The 20,874-nt window shown below is 44.8% G+C and overlaps 3 protein-coding genes and 1 pseudogene across 3 annotated transcripts; 3 read left to right on the forward strand and 1 right to left on the reverse strand.

Moving 5' to 3' along the window:
- The first annotated feature begins 742 nt into the window (after window positions 1–742).
- Window positions 743–6,849, forward strand: actr1b (actin related protein 1B). Its single transcript, XM_088280862.1, has 11 exons — window positions 743–943; window positions 2,109–2,173; window positions 2,263–2,338; window positions 2,482–2,607; window positions 2,691–2,815; window positions 3,511–3,727; window positions 4,001–4,093; window positions 4,161–4,335; window positions 4,405–4,466; window positions 4,573–4,613; window positions 5,341–6,849. The coding sequence occupies exons 1-11, from the start codon at window positions 896–898 to the stop codon at window positions 5,441–5,443; spliced, it is 1,131 nt and encodes a 376-aa protein (XP_088136988.1). The 5' UTR covers window positions 743–895; the 3' UTR covers window positions 5,444–6,849.
- Window positions 4,840–11,941, reverse strand: ved (ventrally expressed dharma/bozozok antagonist). The gene is made up of 4 exons (XM_088280864.1): window positions 11,631–11,941; window positions 10,922–11,139; window positions 9,890–10,235; window positions 4,840–4,922 (listed from the first exon to the last, which is right to left on the reverse strand). The coding sequence occupies exons 1-3, from the start codon at window positions 11,842–11,844 to the stop codon at window positions 9,906–9,908; spliced, it is 762 nt and encodes a 253-aa protein (XP_088136990.1). The 5' UTR covers window positions 11,845–11,941; the 3' UTR covers window positions 4,840–4,922; window positions 9,890–9,905.
- Window positions 8,339–9,420, forward strand: LOC148319227 (radial spoke head protein 3 homolog pseudogene; annotated as a pseudogene).
- Window positions 11,942–17,138: 5,197 nt separating the features above from the next.
- LOC148319228 (transcriptional regulator protein Pur-beta-like) lies at window positions 17,139–18,978 on the forward strand. The gene has a single exon (XM_088281617.1). The coding sequence runs from the start codon at window positions 17,266–17,268 to the stop codon at window positions 18,217–18,219; it is 954 nt and encodes a 317-aa protein (XP_088137743.1). The 5' UTR covers window positions 17,139–17,265; the 3' UTR covers window positions 18,220–18,978.
- The last annotated feature ends 1,896 nt before the right edge of the window (window positions 18,979–20,874 follow it).

Genomic DNA, 20,874 nt, shown 5'->3' on the forward strand with positions numbered 1-20,874 from the left:
CGATTGAGAGTGCCAAAACGATGACTAACGCAAATCTTGTCTCCATTGCTTTGGCCTGGAGTGGTTGCAAACATGGCGGCTACAATGATGGAGGACTTTCGTGAGCTCCCTTGATTGAGCGATCGAGGCTTGTATTTAGTTGTTTTGCTTGAGTATTCATAGAGGTGAATAACGCCACCAAGTGAATCGGAGTATTTTCACTAGACACTCGGTTGGCATCGATCTATTATTCTGGAATTGATTTGCCTTGCAGTGTAACCAATCAAGCGTTAGGAACCGCCCACCAAACTTTGATACGTGAGTTTGGCAGATAAAATAAATTCCTTAAACGCTGCAACGCGGGACCATATGACACATTGATTATTCAATTCCACATTTAATTAATAAATGAAACATTTAATTAATGATACATATTTAATTATTTAATGTTGCATTTACTTATTGGTCGATTTATTTAATTTCATAATTGACGAATGACTAAAACAAGTAATTAATTAATGACAATTTAAATGAAACATGTCATGGTTTATTTATGTATTTTATTTTGGCACTTTCAGTCTTTCATAAATTTCCAGCTCTTGCCACTGGGCGAAAGCAAAAGGCTGGCTGCAAACTTGTCCTGATTCCAATTGGTTCAACCCTTCCACCAACCTCGTCTGTCATTAAATACTTTGTTGTGATTGGTCAGAACAGCTGTCAGTCGCCGTCCTGACGAATGGCGTGGTCTGAGGGCGGGGCGTGGCTGTAGAGGAGCGGCGTAGCGGGCTGAACCGGTGGTTGCTGTAGCTCTGCTCATCGGCGCAGCGAGCGAGCGAGAGAGTGAGCAGACGGGTGGACGTCATTCAGCACCGACAGTGGACGCCGACAGACGCGCGCCTCAACATTTACGTCCGTCATGGAGTCATATGACATTTTAGCTAATCAGCCCGTAGTGATCGATAACGTGAGTATGATGACGTCATACGCCCACACCCAAACTGAGGCCGTCGCGAGCTAGCTGTTAGCTTAGCTCCGCTATTGTCCAGGAGCTTGCCGCAGCCTTTGCTTACCCACATCATCATCACCACCACCACCTTCTTCTTCTTGTTATTATTATTATTATTATTAATGTTATTAGTATTATAATCATCATCGTCATTATTGTCATACGTGCCGTTCACCAACAACAAACAGAATTGGAAGACGGATCGGGATATTGTTTTGATTCAACCATTTAGTATAAGCGAGAGCTATCTCACAATACTAGCTGACTGACTGCTAGCTAACCTGCGAAGTGACATATGACAAATGCTAGCTAGCTGCCGTTAGCTTCAGCATCAAAACACTCGACATTTTAATTTGAACATCTTTTTCAGTTAACACTCTAGTCGTCTTTGACGCTCTGGGTTAGCCTAACTGGCGTCGACAAGACAGTTTGGCCGTATTCCACAAGGGTGTGTGAGTGTTTGTTTGTGTGTGTGTATATGGATAGAGAGCTGTATGTCACTGCACAACTCATTTTATTTTGTTTTTGCCTGTACAAGAAACTGTGTTGCATTTAAGAAATCCAATTGGGTGCTGCTGACAACCTCATGTTTTGTTTCTGTAAGGATTTTTGAACTCTGTAGGGAAAAAAAAAGACGCTTGTTTGAAGCTTACTTGCAAATAATGAAGTCAGTGTCTATTGAGTCCTCCTCCCTAAATTATCCACCAGCAGTGAAGCAAAAAGCCATCTGCTCCAATCGTGTCTTTTGTCCTCCTTGTTTTGCATGTTGAACATATAATCAGTTGTCAACTTGAATAAAAAAAGACTATTTCACTTAAGAATTCTACTGTACGTGTGCAAAACAATAGCCAATTAAAGCGTTTATTTTTACCTAGCAAATGTGATTTCTGCTCCTGAATCTTAGCATCAGAGCATCATGACGACTGTACGGATAAATCACGTAGCAGAACTAATCTTGTGTGTGAGATTTGCTCGGAGGGATGCGATTCTAGCACCGCTAGCTTTGTGTTTTTCTATCGTGGGACAAAGTGGCCGTTTGTTGTTACGTAGCCTGCAGCCGTGTCTCATGAGCCTCCTCTTCCTCCTACGCTTTACATGCTTTTTTTTTTAAATGTTGTTGCAGGGTTCAGGGGTCATCAAGGCTGGTTTCGCCGGAGACCAGATCCCCAAATATTGTTTTCCCAACTAGTAAGTTGTGGCGGTGGCTCTTGTTTACTTTTATTCACAAGCGTGTGCTGATTGTGAAGCAACTATCAAAACTTGCATGTGTGTTGCAGTGTCGGGCGACCCAAACATGTGCGCGTCATGGCGGGCGCCTTGGAAGGAGACCTTTTTATTGGGCCAAAAGCAGAGGTAATTGCATTACGCCAGCGTTTCCCGACGTTTACTGAGCAAAGGCAAGCAAGAACTGTGGACGCACTCGTACCTTGACTTACAAGTGCACCCACTGACTTTTTTTTGTGCACATGTCATGCGTTTGTGCTTACATGTGCCAGGAGCACCGCGGGCTGCTGTCAGTGCGCTACCCGATGGAGCATGGCATCGTGAAGGACTGGAACGACATGGAGAGGATCTGGCAGTATGTTTACTCCAAGGAGCAACTACAGACCTTCTCCGAGGAGGTGTGCTTATGGTGGTGGTGGTGTTCCTGGCAATCAAGAAGAAAGTGACGCTTATAAAGCTGTCGGTCCTGTGTGTTTCTTAGCATCCTGTTCTTCTGACCGAAGCACCTCTCAACCCCAGCAAGAATCGCGAGAAGGCCGCCGAGGTCTTCTTTGAGACCTTCAATGTTCCCGCGCTCTTCATCTCCTTGCAGGCAGTGCTCAGTTTGTAAGTGCACCAGCTAACGTGCTAACCAGCGGGCGGGGGAGGCATCGCGTGGGTCCACAAAGTCGTGTCTCTCGTATGTTTGGAAAAAAACTAAAGTGAACTACGAAAAAATTCAACGTAATAAATTGTATCAGTAGGGCTGTAACAAGTACTGATTATTTTAATATCCTATTACTTTTTCAATTTGATCAATTGCGTTAAAAAATCCTAACGAGCTCACTTTGTATGATTTTTTTTTAATTGTTATTTTTTTCTTAATAATATTTTCATTATTAAAAATATTATTAAAATATCATTTTAAATAATATTATTTATTATTATTTAATTTTATTTTTAATATTATTAAAAAAATATTGTTATTAAAATTATATTTTTAATACATATATATTTGTAATTTTATCTTTTTTTTTTATTCTGATAAAAAAAAAATGGGATGGATTGGTTGGGGCGGATCCTGGGGAAAAACAAAAACAAAATCTTAACAAAATATAGGGGGGAACAAATCTGAAAATATTCCAATCCACGCATCATGAAACGATTAATTGACTAACACCTCATATCGCCAAGGCAGTCTAACCAAATGACCGCGTTAGGAAATTGCCATTTTGTTCAAGTTGAGTGAGGTGCTAAAACGATTGATGGAATGAATACCTGCGGCGGAGAATGACGTGGCCGGCGATTGTCCTCCTGTTCAGGTATGCCACGGGACGCACAACGGGCGTGGTGCTGGACTCCGGCGACGGCGTGACGCACGTGGTGCCCATCTACGAGGGCTTCACCATCCCGCATTCCATAATGCGCATGGACATCGCTGGCAGGGATGTGTCGCACTACCTGCGCCTGCTCCTGCGCAAGGAAGGATACAACTTCAACACCTCGGCCGAGTTCGAGGTGGTGCGCACCATCAAGGAGGTGATAAAGAGTAGATGCTTGAGTACAGTTACGATATTTGTCACATGTAAACCTATACAAACTATATTTGAACTAACAAATGCCTTAATGCTAACATGTAACGTGAAACACCACCACGGAAATTAACGTGGATGTTACCGTAGTGGTCAACTTCCAAACAACTGCTATTTTCACAGCTTTACCAACGTTGTCACTTCTCTGAACCTTGAGTTTTGACGCAATGAAATTGGACAAAATGTGGTCCCATGACGTAATGACCGCTTTTGCCACCAGAGGGCGTGCTACCTGTCGCTGAATCCTCAGAAGGACGAGACGCTGGAAACGGAAAAGGCTCAGTACGTCCTCCCCGACGGGAGCTCCTTAAATGTGAGTCGGTGCCTATTTACTGCCCAAGCCCCGCCCTCTCTCGGCACTAACCAATCCATGCGTTCAGATCGGACCCGCCCGCTTCCGCGCTCCCGAGCTGCTGTTCCGGCCCGACCTGGTGGGCGACGAGAGCTCGGGCATCCACGAGGTCCTGGCCTACGCCATCCGGAAGTCCGACATGGACTTGAGGCGCACGCTCTTCTCTACCATCGTGCTGTGCGGGGGGTCCACGCTCATCAAAGGTGCGAGCAATCGCCGGCTGCACGGCTTCAAACACTGTCTGACTCACTGTAACCCCCCCCCCCCTTCAGGCTTTGGAGAGAGATTACTGACTGAAGTGAGGAAGATTTCACCCAAAGACCTCAAAATCAAGGTTCTGCAACTTCTCTCCCCACCCAAGCTTCTTTTCCTGCGCTCTTATTTTCCTCCACCCGCCCCACCCCGCTAACGCTTATGGACCAATGTGTGTGTCTGTACAGATCTCGGCCCCCCAGGAGAGACTCTACTCCACGTGGATCGGGTACAAAATTTTTTTGTTGTGATATTTAACTCATGGACTGCCAGACACTTCTGTTATCGCACTTTAGCCAAAATCAGGAGAGCTGATGGTCAATTCTGGTGCTCTGCTCACATTTCCGATTTGCCCTTCTGGAGTTTTGTTCTTATGAATAAGGCTGGAGGGTCAAAATGGGACAAAAATGAAGCATTTTTGCAAAAAAAATCAAAACTAACCAACCTGCTGGAAACACTAATCCATCCATCCATTATCTGCACCACTTCTCCTCACGCGGGTCGCGGGGGTATTTTCGGGCGGTAGGCAGGCGACACCCTGAAGACAAAGTGAATTTAAAAAGGCCAAATGAAATAAACGTTAACAAAATGAAAAAGCCAAAAGTTTTATTACCTACTTATCGTCTTTTGAGTGTTACGTGCCTAAATTTCTCCAGCTTCCATCATTTGGAAATTTCTCTCTCTAAAAACGGGCACGACATGCCGAGTTTCACCGTCTAATCTTTTCTTCTACTCAAAAGCTGTGCTGTTCTCCCATCCAAAGCGACGCAACTTCGCTGGCGCCTGCTTCTCACTTCAGTTATGTAGAAGCCCAAATTCCTCCCACAAGCTAGACGAGACTCTGGAAAAAAAACATTTTTGACGAACATAAACATCCACGGCAGTCGATGAGTTAAAGATGAGTTGCGTTCATGTTACTGTTAACTTGTTGACCGTGTGACCCCGCCCACCCACAGAGGCTCCATCTTGGCGTCATTGGACACCTTCAAGAAGATGTGGGTCTCCAAGAGGGAGTACGAGGAAGACCGCGCGCGTGCCATCCACAGGAAGACCTTCTAGGTCAGCGTCGCCCGCCATTGCTCTGATGACACCCACAACTGCCCCGCCTCCAACCCCGCCCCTCCATGCGCTGAGGGGCCGCTCCCGCCACATGAAGGTGCACGTGATGTCACACGTGTCCGTAAAAGTCCAGGTGTTTGTTTTTTTTTTGTTTTTTTTTTTTTCCTCCTTGTTTTGCTACCGTTTCATTCCAAAGTTTTCTACTGTGTCACAAAATGGCCGCCGCTACTAGTTCCACTTTTGGCCTACTTGTTCTAGCTGAAGCTTAATACCAATGATGGCGACTAAATAAATGGCTGCTCAAATGGCTTTAACGTTGACATCGTTGAAATCTAGCTCAAGTTCCGTGGACTAGTACCACCTTTGTACTCACTTAGTAAGACTAATAGTCTCCACTAGTAAAAAAAAAAAAAAAATATGGACTAGTAGAACAACTGTCTTGCTATTCACTTTGTTTCCACTACTGCCTTGTCTGGGAAGCAGATTTTAGTATTTATTCAACCAGTACATACTTTATCCGCAATAGTAGAAGAACTTGCTCATAACATTTCTCCTGATACTAGTTGTATGTTTCTTTTCCAACTCTGGCTTGGATAATTAATTGATGAATACGACCTTGATGTGGAATAAATGCTGCCAAATTAACATTTATTCCACTCCCTGATAAAGTCCATGTGCTGTTACACTCTTTTATCCTCACCAGTAAGACAATCCAGTGCACTCGTTACTAGCGCACCAGTTACTAGTCTATCCACTAGTGGCTATTAGGCGCAGTACTTAACGTTCGCCACTACTGCGACTGTGCTGCACTAGTAACACCAGTAGCCATGTCACATACTAGTAGCCTCTTGGAAACTACTAATAGCACCAAAATGTCCACTAGTAGTTTGGCTCACTACTAATCCAAATATGTCATTTTTGTCCTTCTAGTGAGAACAAAACTGCACTCGTTTGGAACCATGTCCTACTCGCACTGATGATGACAGTACTGATAGTGCGCAGATGTCAACTCGTTGACAGTTTTGCCTTACTAGTAGCATGTATTTGTTCTACTTGTGAGAACATAGACCATACGAGTTCATGGACACAAAGAAAATCCATCGGAAGGATGGACTAGTTGGCCAAAAATGGTACTAGTGGGGGAAAAGCAGATGCTTCAAATGATCATGGTTAATTCCCAAACAGAAGAAGACGTCGAATCAAATCTTGCAGTTGTCATCACCCGCTAGCCATTAGCGTTAGCCGCCAAGATGGCGGCCAGTGAGGCTTCTGGACCTTTTCGAAGCGTCGACGAAAAAAAAAAACGGTTCCGATTTACTAACAATTTTCATTCTGCTCGATTTCAGCATCTTTATTATCACCATCCTGATTATTATATGACAGAAATAAATATGTCTGCTGCTTAATGCTTCTGTTTTGCCTTAAGTGTCGGCGCCTACTGATTTATTTTCAAATAAATATACGCAGTCGCTCACACAAGAGTGGCAAAAATCAAAAATGGATTTTTCAATGTTAGTTTTTTTTTTGCAAATGTGACCAATTATTTGTTCATTTGTTTTTGGCACTTTTGAGCCTTCAAAAGTGACGAAAACCAGAATCAATAAATGGTGCAATATTGAATTAGTGATGCCAAAAAATTGAAACACTGATAAATTAGATTTGAAATAAACATTATCAAATAAAAAAAAATTAAAATTCAATTAGTTTATTTTAGACATAAAATTTAAAAAAAATGTTTTGTCTATGTAAATGATCTCCAGAAAGGTTTATACATCCTTCAATTTTCCTGATGGTCTGGAAAAGCAGACCAATTCTTTTTTTTGGGGTGCCCAATCAAAAGAAGACATTTGATTAGCATTTTTGCCCATTTTTGGATGGATGTCACAGAGTAATCCAAGAACTGAATCGTTATTTTTATTTCTACATCTTCTGCACTGCCAATTTGAAATGAGTCTTCTTTTTGAAGTAAGGGAAGAGAAGTAAACATGTTTCATAATTAATAAAAAAATAGATTTAAAAATCAAGTGTGTCAATTTCTACCCAAACGAGGCCTCACCCTATTTCTTGGTTATTGATTTGGGTTGTTGTTGACATTGTTAGTTGGTGGTCTCATCATAACCCTTAAAATGTCTGTGACGCCTGTTGAGTTCTGAAAAATTATTCCTCCCAGCTCGTGTCACATGAGGGCTGTTTGGTTTTGACCATGATCCAATCCAACTTTATTAGTATAGCGCATTTGATAAGAGCTGGACAACGCTTTCCATATGGTGTCATAGAAATTAATACACAAACTTCTACTCCACTTGTTCACAAAGATACGAGACGACGCTGACAATTTGTTGGAAATGAGAAATGATGTCACAAGGCTTTGCAGTTTATGACGTGCGAGGACACAAATGATGTCACATGGTTTGAGCTAACAATGACACGTCGGTTGCGTTAAAGCAAATCATCCTTCCGAGTTGTCTTGCTCGCCTTAGAAAGACAACGCCCAACTGAGTTGATTAGAGCCAAAGGAAAGAAGTCCGGGGACGCCGCTGGTATGTGATGGATGGCTTCTTATTTTTGGAGTCTTGAGTCGATCAACCCTTTCTCAAGTAGTCATGTGTCCTTTGTTTTTAATTCAAGGTGATCAACTTAACGTAAAGCTCCCGTAAGCAGTTCAAATATGAAATAAAGCTCAAGAAAACAAATGGCGTTGACGACGGCCATCTCCGCCTCCGCCAGCTCATATCGGATGCGGAACTTGACAACCACGTTTGTGGATGGTTCCGAAAAAGCAGTAGCCATCCCCACGTTCCACTGACAAGATGAGTCGTACTGTGAAACTCTGAGGAAGTTGCCACAAAAACCAAACCCGACAAGCAGATCTGCTGGTTTCTGTCATTTTGCGCTATGACTTCCATTTCACACAGCCGAGATAAAAATGCAACGTACGTGTTCTCCAGTCGCCCCAGGCCTGTTGAGAGCCGCTCAAAGTTCAGCGGCTCCCCCACGGACAATCCTCAGTATGGAAGTATTATGTACGACCGACGGGTCATCAGGGGAAACGCCCACGGGCAACACCCGATTTCCGCTAAGGGGATGATGCACGCGGCCGACATTCAACAGCAGAACGGATTCCGGCGGAGATCGGTGGACTTCATGAGGTCCAGGGACCACGTGTGGTTCAAGAATCACGACAACCTGCCCGGAAGAAAACACGTTGACGTGCAAACCGAGTCCTATCTGGAGGAGCTGAGTCACATCTTGGTGACCAAAGATATCGACTCGCAAACGGATCGTTTCCTAGACAGACCGGCCACGCCGCTATTCATCCCTGCCAAATCTGGCGAAGATGTCGCCACCCAAATTGAAGAGGGGGAGCTTTTTGACTTTGACAGGGAGGTGCAGCCGGTGTTGGAGGTCCTGGTGGGCAAGACCATCGAGCAGTCTCTTCTGGAGGTGATGGAGGAGGAGGAACTAGCCAGCTTGCGGGCCCAGCAGAGGGCCTTCGAGCAGCTGCGAAATGCCGAGTTGGCCGAAGTCCAGCGACTGCAGGAGCAGGAGCGCCGCCGCAATGAGGAAAAGGAGTGCCGGATTGCCCAGCAGAGGGCAGCAGTGAGGAAAGAGAAGGAAACGGCCGAGATGATCGCCGCCCAAGCGTGCGCGCAGCAGTTCCTCTCCAAACTCTTCCCCGCCGTCTTCGCCTCGCTGAGGAGACACGGCTACTTCTACGACCCGGTGGAGAGAGATATTGAGGTGAATTTCTTCGAATGGCTGATGGCCGAGGTGAACAACACCCTGGAGAAGAGGAACTCGGCCAGGTTGCTGCTGGACACCATCATCCACGACATTGCGCTGGAGAGGCGGGATTTCTTCGGGGATCTGGAGTCACAGCTGGTCAACGCGGACAAGTAGACAAAGTGGCCACGCGGGCGGTCGGCAGGCCGGCTCCACCCTAACCGCGATCAAACCATGAAGATTTTGGATTAAGGTTATTATGACACGTTAGAAAGCATTTACCGTCAGGTTGACAATACGCGCGCACTCCAAATTTTAGGAGCGAATTTAAAGTGTGAAGTGACAGTCCACACCCGGTCTTGATCACACAGACTCGATTTATATTCAATTTTTTTTTAAAAAGCGCCTTACTATACAGGGTCTTTTCTTTTATTTTTTTCCATGAAGTTAGTTAAACTTAACTTTTGACTGTCGACCAGTTCATCGCTTATCTAGTTAGCTGTGATTGACTGGCGACCAGTCACCCTATTGAGGACCATCTTAAGAGAAAATGAATGGCTGAATTTTATTGCAATTAGATGACAAATGCAGAATTTCACAGTCTCACACACACACGTGCGCGCACGCACACGCGCACACCCCCACACGCACGCACACACATACACACACACGACATTGCTCAAAAGCTTTCATAGAACCAACACAAACATCCAATGAGCATACCGAAAAAAAGTGGTTGTCAGTAGTATTGGGTGTAAGTCGGGTAGGCTGCCATCAGAGGAGGAGGGGAAGGCGGAGGAGCCGCGGCGGTGTGCAACATGGCGCCCGGCACGCCGCCATATTGGTACAGCGAGTCCAGAGGTGAGGCATACTGGAGGTTGTGTGGCAGTTGAGCGTCCTGAAGCTGCATCGGCATCGGGTGGTAGCGCGGGTACGGCGTCGGCCGGTACGCCTGCAGCTCGGGGTAGGGTGCAAAGTGCGACGCGGCGCTGGTATGGCAGGCGTGCGCCAGGGCGTCCTGTACTGTCCGCTTCAGCTTCATGCGCCGGTTCTGGAACCAGTTTCGGATCTGCCCGCACAGAGAAAAAAGTTTGAAGTTTATAACAAAAGGCATTTCACTTAAATAAGAAAAGAAGAGTTATGATTCTACAAAAATGAGTCAGTCTGAATCAGAAAAAGATGATCCGGAAAAGCTCAAATGATACTTAAAAAAAATAACGTTTGATGAGGAAAAGGTCAGTGTTACAAGAGAAAAAAAAAAGTGTTTTTTTTTTCTAAGTTTTAAAATTTAAATAAAAAAGGCACTTTGCTTTACATTTGTACTATTTCTTTAAAAATGTGACTTTTTGGAGAAAAAAAAATTACATGGCGAGAAAAAGTAAAAAAAAATGGTGTTGCAAGATTAAAGTCATCAATATGAGGGAAACTTTCGAATGAGGGAAAAAGTGAGATTTTAGGCCAGTTGTAAAATTACAGGAGAGGAAATGACGAGAATGTTGGATTTCACAAGAAGGAAGTCACAGTGTTTTTGCAAGCGACACAAAAAAAGTCTGCATTTTACAAGACTAAAGTTGGAATTTTAGTAGAAATAAAAAGTGAGTCGAGTTTAAACCACGCTGCTCACTTAAAAATTGAACTTAAGGCGTGGTGAAGTCTTTTGTAACTGCAAAGCACTGATGGTATGCTTGCAGCACGCAGGCGCAGGCGCAGGCGCAGGCGCAGGCGCAGGCGCAGGCGCAGGCGCGCACTAGCGACCTGTTTGTCGGACAAGTTGAGTTTCCGGCAGAGATGCGCCTTGTCCTGCGTGCCCAGGTAGGCGTTCCTCTTGAAGGCTCCCTCCAGGCTGCCGATCTGCTCCGCCGTGAAGGCCGTGCGTGGCCTCCTCCCCGATGGGGGGGTCAGTGGCGAGGAGGTGGAGGTGGCAGGCGAGAGGGAACGCTCGCTTTCATAGCCTGACGTCTCCTCTTCCGTCTCTGAAGTTGCAGGCACAACAAAAATCATTGCCACTTTTAACAAACAATAACGCTTGTTCAAATTAGAAGGATTTGGGAAAATCTGAAAGAACTTCACGGTAAAGTCTGATGTTTTTCGTTTATATATTCTGAGAAAATATGTCATTTTTTTAAAAGAATACTCTAAAATGGCCAACATTTCAATTTTCTTAAAAAAAATAATTCTACCACACCAATTTATTTTGACGCTTTTAACAGATTTACTTGAATAATACCTTGGAATGAATGCAAAATCACCAAATATGAAGGATATTTAATTCAAAGACTGTTCTAACAGCTTTCTTTGATTCTTGAATACGATCTAAAAGGAGACATTTTTCAAAATTGCCCCCAAGCACCATATTGCAGCACCATGAGGCCCAGTCGTAACTTGAGCACGGTTGTTTTGTTCTGATGTGCTACACGCTCACACTGACGCTCACACGTGTAGATTGCAATTGTGGCAGACTGACCCGTTTTGGTGTGTCTGGTGTTGTCATCAGTATCCATCTTGGGCCTCTTGGCTGGGGCTGCTCCACTGATGTCGTCGGGCCTCGGGTAGAATCCCGCCAGGTTCTCGACAAGACCGGGCACTGCCTCGGTGCCCCCCCTGCTAACGCTAGCGCTAAGAGCGGGTCGCTGTCGGCTGCTTTGCGCCATCCATTCAATGGAAAAGTGTCCCCTCATGACGACAAACCTGCTTCAGGTAAGTGAGCTTCCTCAGGGTGGGGCGAAGCGGTGGGGGGGTACACGCCACTGTATTTATAGGCTGTGGCCCGCCTCCACACACACACACACCAAAGCGCACACCTCTTCCCGCCCTGACACCCCCCCCCTACACCCCATCCAAGCGCAGTCATTAAAGCGTCTCATCTAGTCTCAATGAGGCTGTTACAAGGAGGCTCCAGTGAGTCTGCCCCCCCCAAGCCCCCACTACCTTCCTGCTGCCTCCTAAAGGATAATAGACACACTCCAGGCGTGCACCTCCGTGGAAATAACAGTCCACACTTTGTCCAGAAAGGCACACCATCATCACAGCCTCAGAAGATTCAAATTGGATTGAACTTTTTTTTTTTTTGCGCTAAGCTTGTAACAAGTGGCCGATGCCATCGCAGTGCAGCGGGGCAGGGTTCGATTTCAGGTCCGGACTTCCTGTGTGGAGTTTGCATGTTCTCCCCGTGCCTGTGTGGCTTTTTTCCGGGTACTCTGGTTTCCTCACACTTTCCAAAAACATGCATGGCAGGTTGCTTGGACACTCGAAATTGGCCTGAAGAGTGATTGTGAGGGCGGATGGTTGTTTGTCTTTGTGTGTGACCAGTCCAGGGTGTAAAGTAAACTCTTTTAACCTTTTTTTTTTAATTTTTTTTTTTTATACATTAAAACCACTTTACCAATTAAGCGACCGTTTACTATAAATCCTTTGCTGTTCATAAAATTAGTTTACAAACTAAAAGAATTGTTGAAGGGATTTAATGTGCTCAATATAATTTTATATACTAAAGAAGTTCTCTTATGACCTTTTGACAATTTAAAATGACTAATTGTTAAATTGAAGTCATATGATGTTAAAATGCATCCTAGAATACATATTGGTTGAAAGCAACTCTGAAATAAATCAACGGATTTACTAAATGACGTCACTAAACTGAATTATTGACTAGGTCTTTCTTTGGAATTCCTTGTGTCATTAACAGCAATCACAGACTCCGAAACAACAATTGCTTCGAGGGAGTTTTTGGAGATGCAAATGCGTCCTGCCACTAAACGCAACGCAACCGTGTGACCGGAAGTGAAACTGTTGGCGGTGAAGACAAATTTATTATTAGGACGCTGATGAGCGCCGATTGCCGCTGTGACGTTACTGGCGCTTTGAAGTCATAAGCAGCAGCGGCGGCGCTCACGCACGCACGCGGGCATCGCGTTCCCTTTTTTGGGTCATAGCAAATTATCGTATCAAAGCGAGCGCGTCGCCATTCTTTATGTCTTGTATATGCAAAGCCATTTGCAAATTGAGACGCACGGCGCCTTGTCTCGTTCATGTCAGCGTGCACACACGGATGAACGTGAAGCAAAGCATTTTGTCTTTAACTGGAATTGTTTCACCCCCCCCAAAAAAGAAATAAAAGGCTTTTTAACACCATATAATAGCGAGGAAAAAGGAATATAGTTTTATATTTTATATTTGATATAAAATGACGAAATTAAAGTTAAATAAATCACTTCATTTTTTATGTAAAGAGTTTCATATTTTACTTATAATCTCCCAATATTTGAATTACTTTCAATAAATTATAAATAACTAATGTTTGCCTAATAAACTGTCATTATTGAAACGTGTATTTTTTCAAGTTATGTAACATTCATTTCATGAGTACTTTGCAGTGTTCACCGTATTTTAATATTTTATTTCAGTTCCAGCAATATTTCAATTCAATTATCTGACAAGGTTGTTTAGGTCATTTAAATTTAACTATTAAAAAATATTTGTTTCGGAATCTAATCATTTCTTGATCTTGAGATGTGGCGAGTCAAGTGCGAAGTGGCGGACTTGGCGCCAGCGCGAACAAGGCGGCGTCGGCGTCACTTTCAACTCCGGCAACTTGTTACAAGCGACGTGTTGAAGCGACTCGAGTGTCTGCTCCTGCCAGGACGTTTTATTGGCTCCATTCTCTCAAGTCACGCCTGCGAAGATCGTTTATCTCGCGCAAAACCAAGCCACAAGTAAAAATCGTCCGTGTTGTTGTTTTTTATTCTATACTGGCCCTTTAAATGCAGCACGTGCTCGGCTTCATCTGTTTATTTACGTCGCCCTTTTTTCACGCGCTGTCAGCATGGGACACTTGCAGACTGCACAAGTGCTAACTGTATTTGTGCTTGCGTTTTAACGCGTGGTCTAATTTCTCGCTAATTTCTATGAGACCAAAGGGAAAGCACTTTGTCCCAGCTCCAGATGTTGTGAAATGCGCTCTAGAAATCAAGTTGGATTGTATGGAGAGAACCATCATCCCAACCCCCCCTCCGGGACGCACGCACGCACGCACCGATCCGCCCTTTGACTGGCTCCATTCAGGCTCTTTCATCTCTGAAATGGGGCCGTTTGGTACCCTGTTATGGACACAAACAGCTCAATGGGTCCAAAAAAAACAAAAAAAAAAACTCCCCACTGGCTATTCCAAGCGTCTCCATACACAAACACACGCGCGCGCGCACACACACTTTAATACACGTACACGCTAATATCTTTAGATATTTACGTTCAAAAACGAAGATGCACACTCGACACTCATGTAGCCATAGCTCACAGGTGTCAAACTCAAGGCCCGGGGGCCAGATCTGGCCAGCGACCTCATTTTATGTGGCCCACAAAGGGCAAATCATGTGCGTCAACTTCCTGTTTCGAGCACATTTTCTTCACTTTGAACAACATTGGGATATGAGATATTGCCGTTTATTTGTTACCAATACTGTTGAACAAACAATTACTGATTGGCTTTCCATGCGCAATGCTCAACTCATGCCATGGTTAAAGTAACAAAACTATTCAAACTGAAATGAAGAAATAACATTTCCATGAACAAAATCAAATAAAATCAAACATGCTTTTAAAAAACAAAACAAAAAACAACTGAAAGTAAATGTTTATACAAGTATCTTTAGTAAAAATTGTTTTGAACATGTTTTCAAAACATACATGAACTTGAAAAATTATACTTTACTTTATTGCACAACACAGACTTTTTTAGTTTTTAATCCTGCGCGCAACAAATACGCCATGTAAGAAAAAAAAAAAAACTAAAATACAAAAACTACCAAGTTCAATAAAACAAAGCATTTCCAAAAAAATAAAAATAAAATCCGCTCACAAGACAAATTCCAACTAGCTGTGTGTTTCTTGGAACCGACATAAGAGCTGCTGCTTGGAGCTAAAACGCCACAAGCTGGCGGCGCTGATGGTGACGGGTGGGCAGACGAGCAGGAGCGGATTGGGCAGGGCCAATGATTGTTGTGTCCCCCCCCCAATGTGGAAGCGCATCCCCCCCTTTGTAAAGGCCTCCGTTAGGACTGCTTCCCCTTCTTCTATTGATCCCTATCAGCCCATCAAAGGCTCCCCCGGGCTTTGATGGGGCCTGCAGGACTCGTCATGGAGGACTAGTCGGCACGGCAGCCCTCCCACGATGCCCCCCCCATGTCGAGTCACCACACTGAACATGGACTTTAGGTAATGTCATCATTTGTGTGGATTTGATGTCATTTTGTAATGACGAAGCTCATTATCATATTCTATATATGTATATATATATTATTTTTTCTTTTTTAACTGCTGCCATGCTTGCCTCTCGCGTCATGCTGCAGCCATCCACAAATGCAATACGCATTGTTTAGCGCGTGTAAATAATTAGTACATTTTACTACACTATCCCGAGTTGCACTATTACTATGAAACTCCCCTTAAATAAAAAAAATACCTGTAAACATATTTCCCTTTTCTTGAGCACGGATCAATTTTTTGTTATGTTTTATTGTTGGGTGTTGTCGTTAATGGCTTGTGAGAAATGCATCATGTTGTATTTGGCTTGTGAGATTTCCGAGTTCATAAATGCAACACGCGGTGCAAGGTCGCGACTTAGCATTTGTGCTCTTGCTGTTTCGATGTCAATCACGAGTATATAAAGACGATGTTTTGGTTTTTAATACATTTAGCATCAGGAGAAACTGGGACTTCAGTAGCTTGCTCAATGATACATTTACATGGTCACAACAAGGGGGATTGAACCCACAAGCTTTAGGTTGGGAAACAACCACTCAACCACTGATCTGCACCACCAAATAATTGTTTACTACTATGAAGCTTTAGTTGTCTAAAATGTGAGCTTCTATTATGTGTAACAAACTTTGAGTGGTACCTGGATTTTTTTTTTAAGCGAAAACTTCAACAAACACGCTTGATACTTTCATTCAAATGAAAAGTGATTTGTGAGTAAATTAAACTTTTCCTGTAAATGACAACGTTCGTGAAGGGCTCTTCAACCCTGAAACCTTTTGGTCGTCCGATCTGGGTGAGGAAATTTCTCCGGATGGTTCCCATCTTCCCCCCCGGGAACCTGCAGGAACCTGGACGCGTCGTCCGGATTGTTGGCCGTCGAAGCACAGCCGGTCGAGGAGGACACTTTTCTTCGCTTAGGCGGTGCCACAATTCACTCCGAGGGCGTCTCAAAGTTATACAACAAATAAAAGAATAATAAATAAGGCCTCAGAAAAACGTTTCAGCATTCTATAAGCAATTTAACATAGACCTAAACGTTACCGCAGTGTCTTCTTTTGATTTTGTTTGCAAACTTTAACGAGTCACCGCCACCAGCTGGAAGTTTTCGGTACTACATAACACATTCCACCAGAGCCTCAGCACAAGAGTAAATGTTTAATTACTGTGCTGATTTAGTTTTTTTTTTTCCAGGCATATGTACTGCGCTTGAATATTTTTTTTTAACTGTGATTCTCTGTATTTCAAAACAGATTTTTATACTTTCTACGCTCCAATTTTTCACAGTGAAACATGAGCAAAGTTATATAAACAAGTTGCTTTGTCAAGATGAAAGGGGAGTAAGTTACCGCGAGCTCATAACAACTTGCAACGAGTTAATTTCTACTCCAAAATGATCAAAACGTTGTCTCCATATAATTGTGAAAGTAGACAGTTCAATATACTTTTTATTGGAGTATAGCTGTCTCAGTCTTTTTTTATGCAAGTATCTGTACTTTTACTGAAGTATCTCTATATACTGAATTAAAAATGGATGTTTCATTAGCGTAGTGTCGTTTAATAACCATGACGTCATATGAATGAGGTTTGACACCAACCGCACAAGAGGCTGAAAATAGTTCGGTAAGAACGCAACCGGAACTACCCTCTCCGCCAATTGCATGCGAGAGCTCCGACGAAGTGCGTGACTGACAGGGAGAGCGGGCCAATGGCAAGGCTGTAACTGGGGCGACGCGCGCGAGCGGCAGGCGGCTCGGCCAATCGTAAGCCTCTCCACGAGCGCAGCCCCGGTGAGCGTGAAGGCGGCGCGAGCTGGCCAGAGAGGAGGAGATGGGCAGAAGCTGAACATGGCGGATGGTGACAGCGGGAGTGAGCGCGGCGGTAGCAGCGGCGGCGGCGGCGGAGGCGGAGGCGGCGGTAGCAGCGGCGGCGGAGGAGGGGGAGGCGGCGGCTTTCAGCACTACCAGCGGGACCAGGAGACCCAGGAACTGGCCTCCAAGCGCCTCGACATCCAGAACAAGCGCTTCTATCTGGACGTCAAGCAGAACAGCAAAGGCCGCTTCATCAAGATCGCCGAGGTCGGTGCGGGAGGCTCCAAAAGTCGACTGACTCTCTCGCTGTCAGTTGCCGCCGAGGTGCGCGACTACCTCGGGGACTTCATCGAGCACTACGCCCAGTTGGGGCCCAGCAGCCCCGAGCAGATCGCACAGGCCTCCGCCGGCGAGGACGGCGGGCCTCGGCGAGCCCTCAAGAGCGAGTTTCTGGTGCGGGAGAACCGCAAGTACTACTTGGACTTGAAGGAGAACCAGCGGGGGAGGTTCCTGCGGATCCGACAGACCGTCAACCGGGCGCCCGGTTTTGGCATGGGCGGCCCGGCGGGCGGCATGCTGGCCGGCCAGACCATAGCCCTACCAGCGCAGGGCCTGATCGAGTTCCGAGACGCCCTGGCCAAGCTCATCGACGACTACGGCGGAGACGACGACGAGCTGGCCTGCGGTGGTGGCGCCGGTGGCATGGCGGCCGGTGGCTTCGGTGAGCTCCCCGAGGGCACCTCCATCATGGTGGACTCGAAGCGCTTCTTCTTCGATGTGGGCTCCAACAAGTACGGCGTGTTCCTGCGCGTCAGCGAGGTCAAGCCCAGCTACCGGAACTCCATCACGGTGCCCTTCAAGGCCTGGGCCAAGTTCGGCGGCGCCTTCAGCCGCTACGCCGACGAGATGAAGGAAATCCAGGAACGCCACCGAGACAAGATGTACGAGAGGCGGGACGAGTCAGAGGGCGACGACGAGGATGACGACTGAGCGCGCGCACGCCCGCCGCCTCCGCCGTACGTGCGCGCACGCACGCATGCACGTACGTCTACAGCATTGGGGGGGAAAAAAAGAAGAGAGTGCACGAGCGTCCATCAGCCTCGTGGTGCGGTGTCACTTAGCACCCAAGTTGAACTCGGTAGTGTTGGAATCGTGACTTAAGTGCGTGTCGTGGAGGTTCAGAGGCTCCCGGCGTCCTCCTCGTTGTCGTTCACGTCGTGGGATGTTATGCAGGTCGGCCTCGGAGGAGCAGCTACCATTCAAAAGGCACACAAATACACACACACAAAAAAAAAAAAAAGGATTACTGTCCGCCACAAGTTTGACGAGGAGAAGTTTGAAGTTAGTCCAAATTACAGCCAGGGCAGGGCACATTCTTAGCAATACCGGCAGAGAAGGGCAGCGTTCGGGGCTCCCCCCTTCAAAAATGCCTTTGCCATCGGCCTCTCTCTCTAGCCTCACTCGGGACAAAAACAAAACAAAAAAGCGATCAGCAAGAGACGCTGCTGGACACCAACTAACACGTCCGTGGATGTTCTTTTTCCTTTTTTTCTTTTCCAAACACACACACACACACACACACATATACAGACAAAAATAACTATATTATTGACACAAGATTATAGGAAAGTTATTACAAACCAGCAACGACAAAAAAAGATATTTTCAAATACTTATAAAGGAAAATGTATTGTGTAAAGGAAATTTCATGGGTTACAAATAAAGAAAATGTTAATTTCTTCCAACAAAGTGGACTCCCATTTTTTTCTTCATGAAAGAAAAGTTAATTTTGGTGCAGATCCAGAAAAAGGTTGCTTGCTTAGGCGCTGGTGCGCAGAAGATGGCGCCGTCAGGAAAACACAATGGAAAACGCCACGGACAGGCTAACGCAAAGCAACAACATAGCTAGATTTGAACACAAAAGGTGCAGCAACACATGTATAGAGACAGTAACAACACATCCAATCGATCCTCTGTGAAATACGACTCACAGCAGTGAGCAGTCAATTGCAGCCGTGGTCAAACCTGTATTCACTTGACTGTGTTTTTCTGCTGCCTGGTGGCCAAGTCGTGCACACCACAATAAGCCACAATGGATTACTCATGAGGTACCAACTTGAATTAGTTCTCTAAATTAATTCTCTACAATCTATCTAATAAGATAATCACAACATTTTTATGTATTCAGGCCAAAGCCGTCTTATGTAAAATCTTGCTTTGCCGCTATCTCAGGCTTTAATTTGAAATGACAAACCTTTCTGGGTAAGCGTCAAATCACGCGACTCCCAAAGAGCAAACGAACTTGCGAACAGATATAACAAGCCTTTTTTTCCCCTGCAAATACTACAACTTCTACTACGCCCCACACTCATTAGCAACCATTTTAATTTTTTTCAATACAAATTAATATGACAACTTCTATTCCTAAAAACAACTCGCATGTCTCCAACAATACTTGCAACGACAGTACGACAACTTTTACGACAACCTTTCTGTCTGCTACTACACCTGCGCATACTTTTTCTACAATTTCAACCACAGTGTAACTACTACCTGCTACTAGTATGTAAGCACTTTTTTTTAATTTTTTTTTATTCAGTGCAATAATAATTGCTGTCCATTAAATGTGGATTTCTATTTGCGGTGGGGCCTAGTTCCTAACAGCTACCACTAAACCACTACCACTAGACCAGGCACTCCGTTTCCTACTGCAAACTTCTACAACTTTTCTTTTTTTTTGATTGAGTTGCAAGTGTGTTAGGATGGGGAAGCAATGACCCCCCCCCCTCTCAACAACCAATGGGCAGCAACCCTGACTTGACATCAGCGGGTGGCAGCTGCACGTTTCAATGGAGAATGTGAGAACGCCAGAATGTGGGCGGAGCCTACGCTCTCGCACACGCACATTCCTGCTCAGGGAGTCAGATGGCTCACAAGAACACAATTGTGCCAACCTACACCACATCCTCATTAGACAAGTATGTGCACGCCCCCTCCCCTTACTACGACTTCTAACACTTCACACTAAGTGTACATTCAATGTCAAAATTGGTCTCTTACACAATATGCACTATGTACACATTACTGCTCTTACTGGAACAACAATACACATAATTGCATGGATTTGGCAGCAGCAAGAATTGTAAGGAGGGATATATGTAGCTCCTGGGGCAGTATAATGCAGACATACATGGAGACAGTCAGAAGTAATCAGTAAGTTGCCGTAGTCGTTTCCAATCTTGGCAGAAGATAAATAATATATGCCGGGGAGTTCTGTTATATCGTCTGTCCCCATGTGTAGCTGCACCATTCGTGTTCAAGTATGCAGCATGGCACCCATTCTGATCTTAGCCCGTCTATGGTGTTTTCCATGACACATTGACTTGAAGGCTAAGTCACATGGTTGCTTGAAATACATTTTTTTTAGTCAGCAATGTTGGTAGGGGACCATGAGACACAATTTTTCTAAAATAGAAATATACACTCAAGTTCTTATGAACGTGTTTCTTAAAGAAGCTGCTAATTTGAAACGCATAATGGCAGTTCTGAAAGAAAATAAGCAGCAATCGATTGTATTTTTTTAAAAATGCTTTTGGTCTTGGAATGAGCTCATTCATTCTAATTAGTTTTGCTAGGACTGCTTTT

The sequence above is a fragment of the Idiotropiscis lumnitzeri genome, chromosome 18, assembly GCF_059441095.1.
Source record: "Idiotropiscis lumnitzeri isolate Australia: NSW breed Sydney's pygmy pipehorse chromosome 18, RoL_Ilum_1.0, whole genome shotgun sequence".
Classification (NCBI taxonomy): domain Eukaryota; kingdom Metazoa; phylum Chordata; class Actinopteri; order Syngnathiformes; family Syngnathidae; genus Idiotropiscis; species Idiotropiscis lumnitzeri.

What these genes read in the sequence shown, in the direction of transcription:
- actr1b (XM_088280862.1), top strand. Translation starts at nt 896, where the DNA reads ATGGAGTCATATGACATTTTAGCTAATCAGCCCGTAGTGATCGATAAC. An exon ending in TGGTGCGCACCATCAAGGAG is followed by an intron (nt 3,728 to 4,000) that starts GTGATAAAGAGT and finishes TTTTGCCACCAG; the next exon opens with AGGGCGTGCTACCTGTCGCT. An exon ending in GGGGTCCACGCTCATCAAAG is followed by an intron (nt 4,336 to 4,404) that starts GTGCGAGCAATC and finishes CCCCCCCTTCAG; the next exon opens with GCTTTGGAGAGAGATTACTG.
- ved (XM_088280864.1), bottom strand. Translation starts at nt 11,844, where the DNA reads ATGAGGGGACACTTTTCCATTGAATGGATGGCGCAAAGCAGCCGACAG. An exon ending in CACCAGACACACCAAAACGG is followed by an intron (nt 11,140 to 11,630) that starts GTCAGTCTGCCA and finishes CTGCAACTTCAG; the next exon opens with AGACGGAAGAGGAGACGTCA. An exon ending in TCAACTTGTCCGACAAACAG is followed by an intron (nt 10,236 to 10,921) that starts GTCGCTAGTGCG and finishes CTGTGCGGGCAG; the next exon opens with ATCCGAAACTGGTTCCAGAA.
- LOC148319228 (XM_088281617.1), top strand. Translation starts at nt 17,266, where the DNA reads ATGGCGGATGGTGACAGCGGGAGTGAGCGCGGCGGTAGCAGCGGCGGC.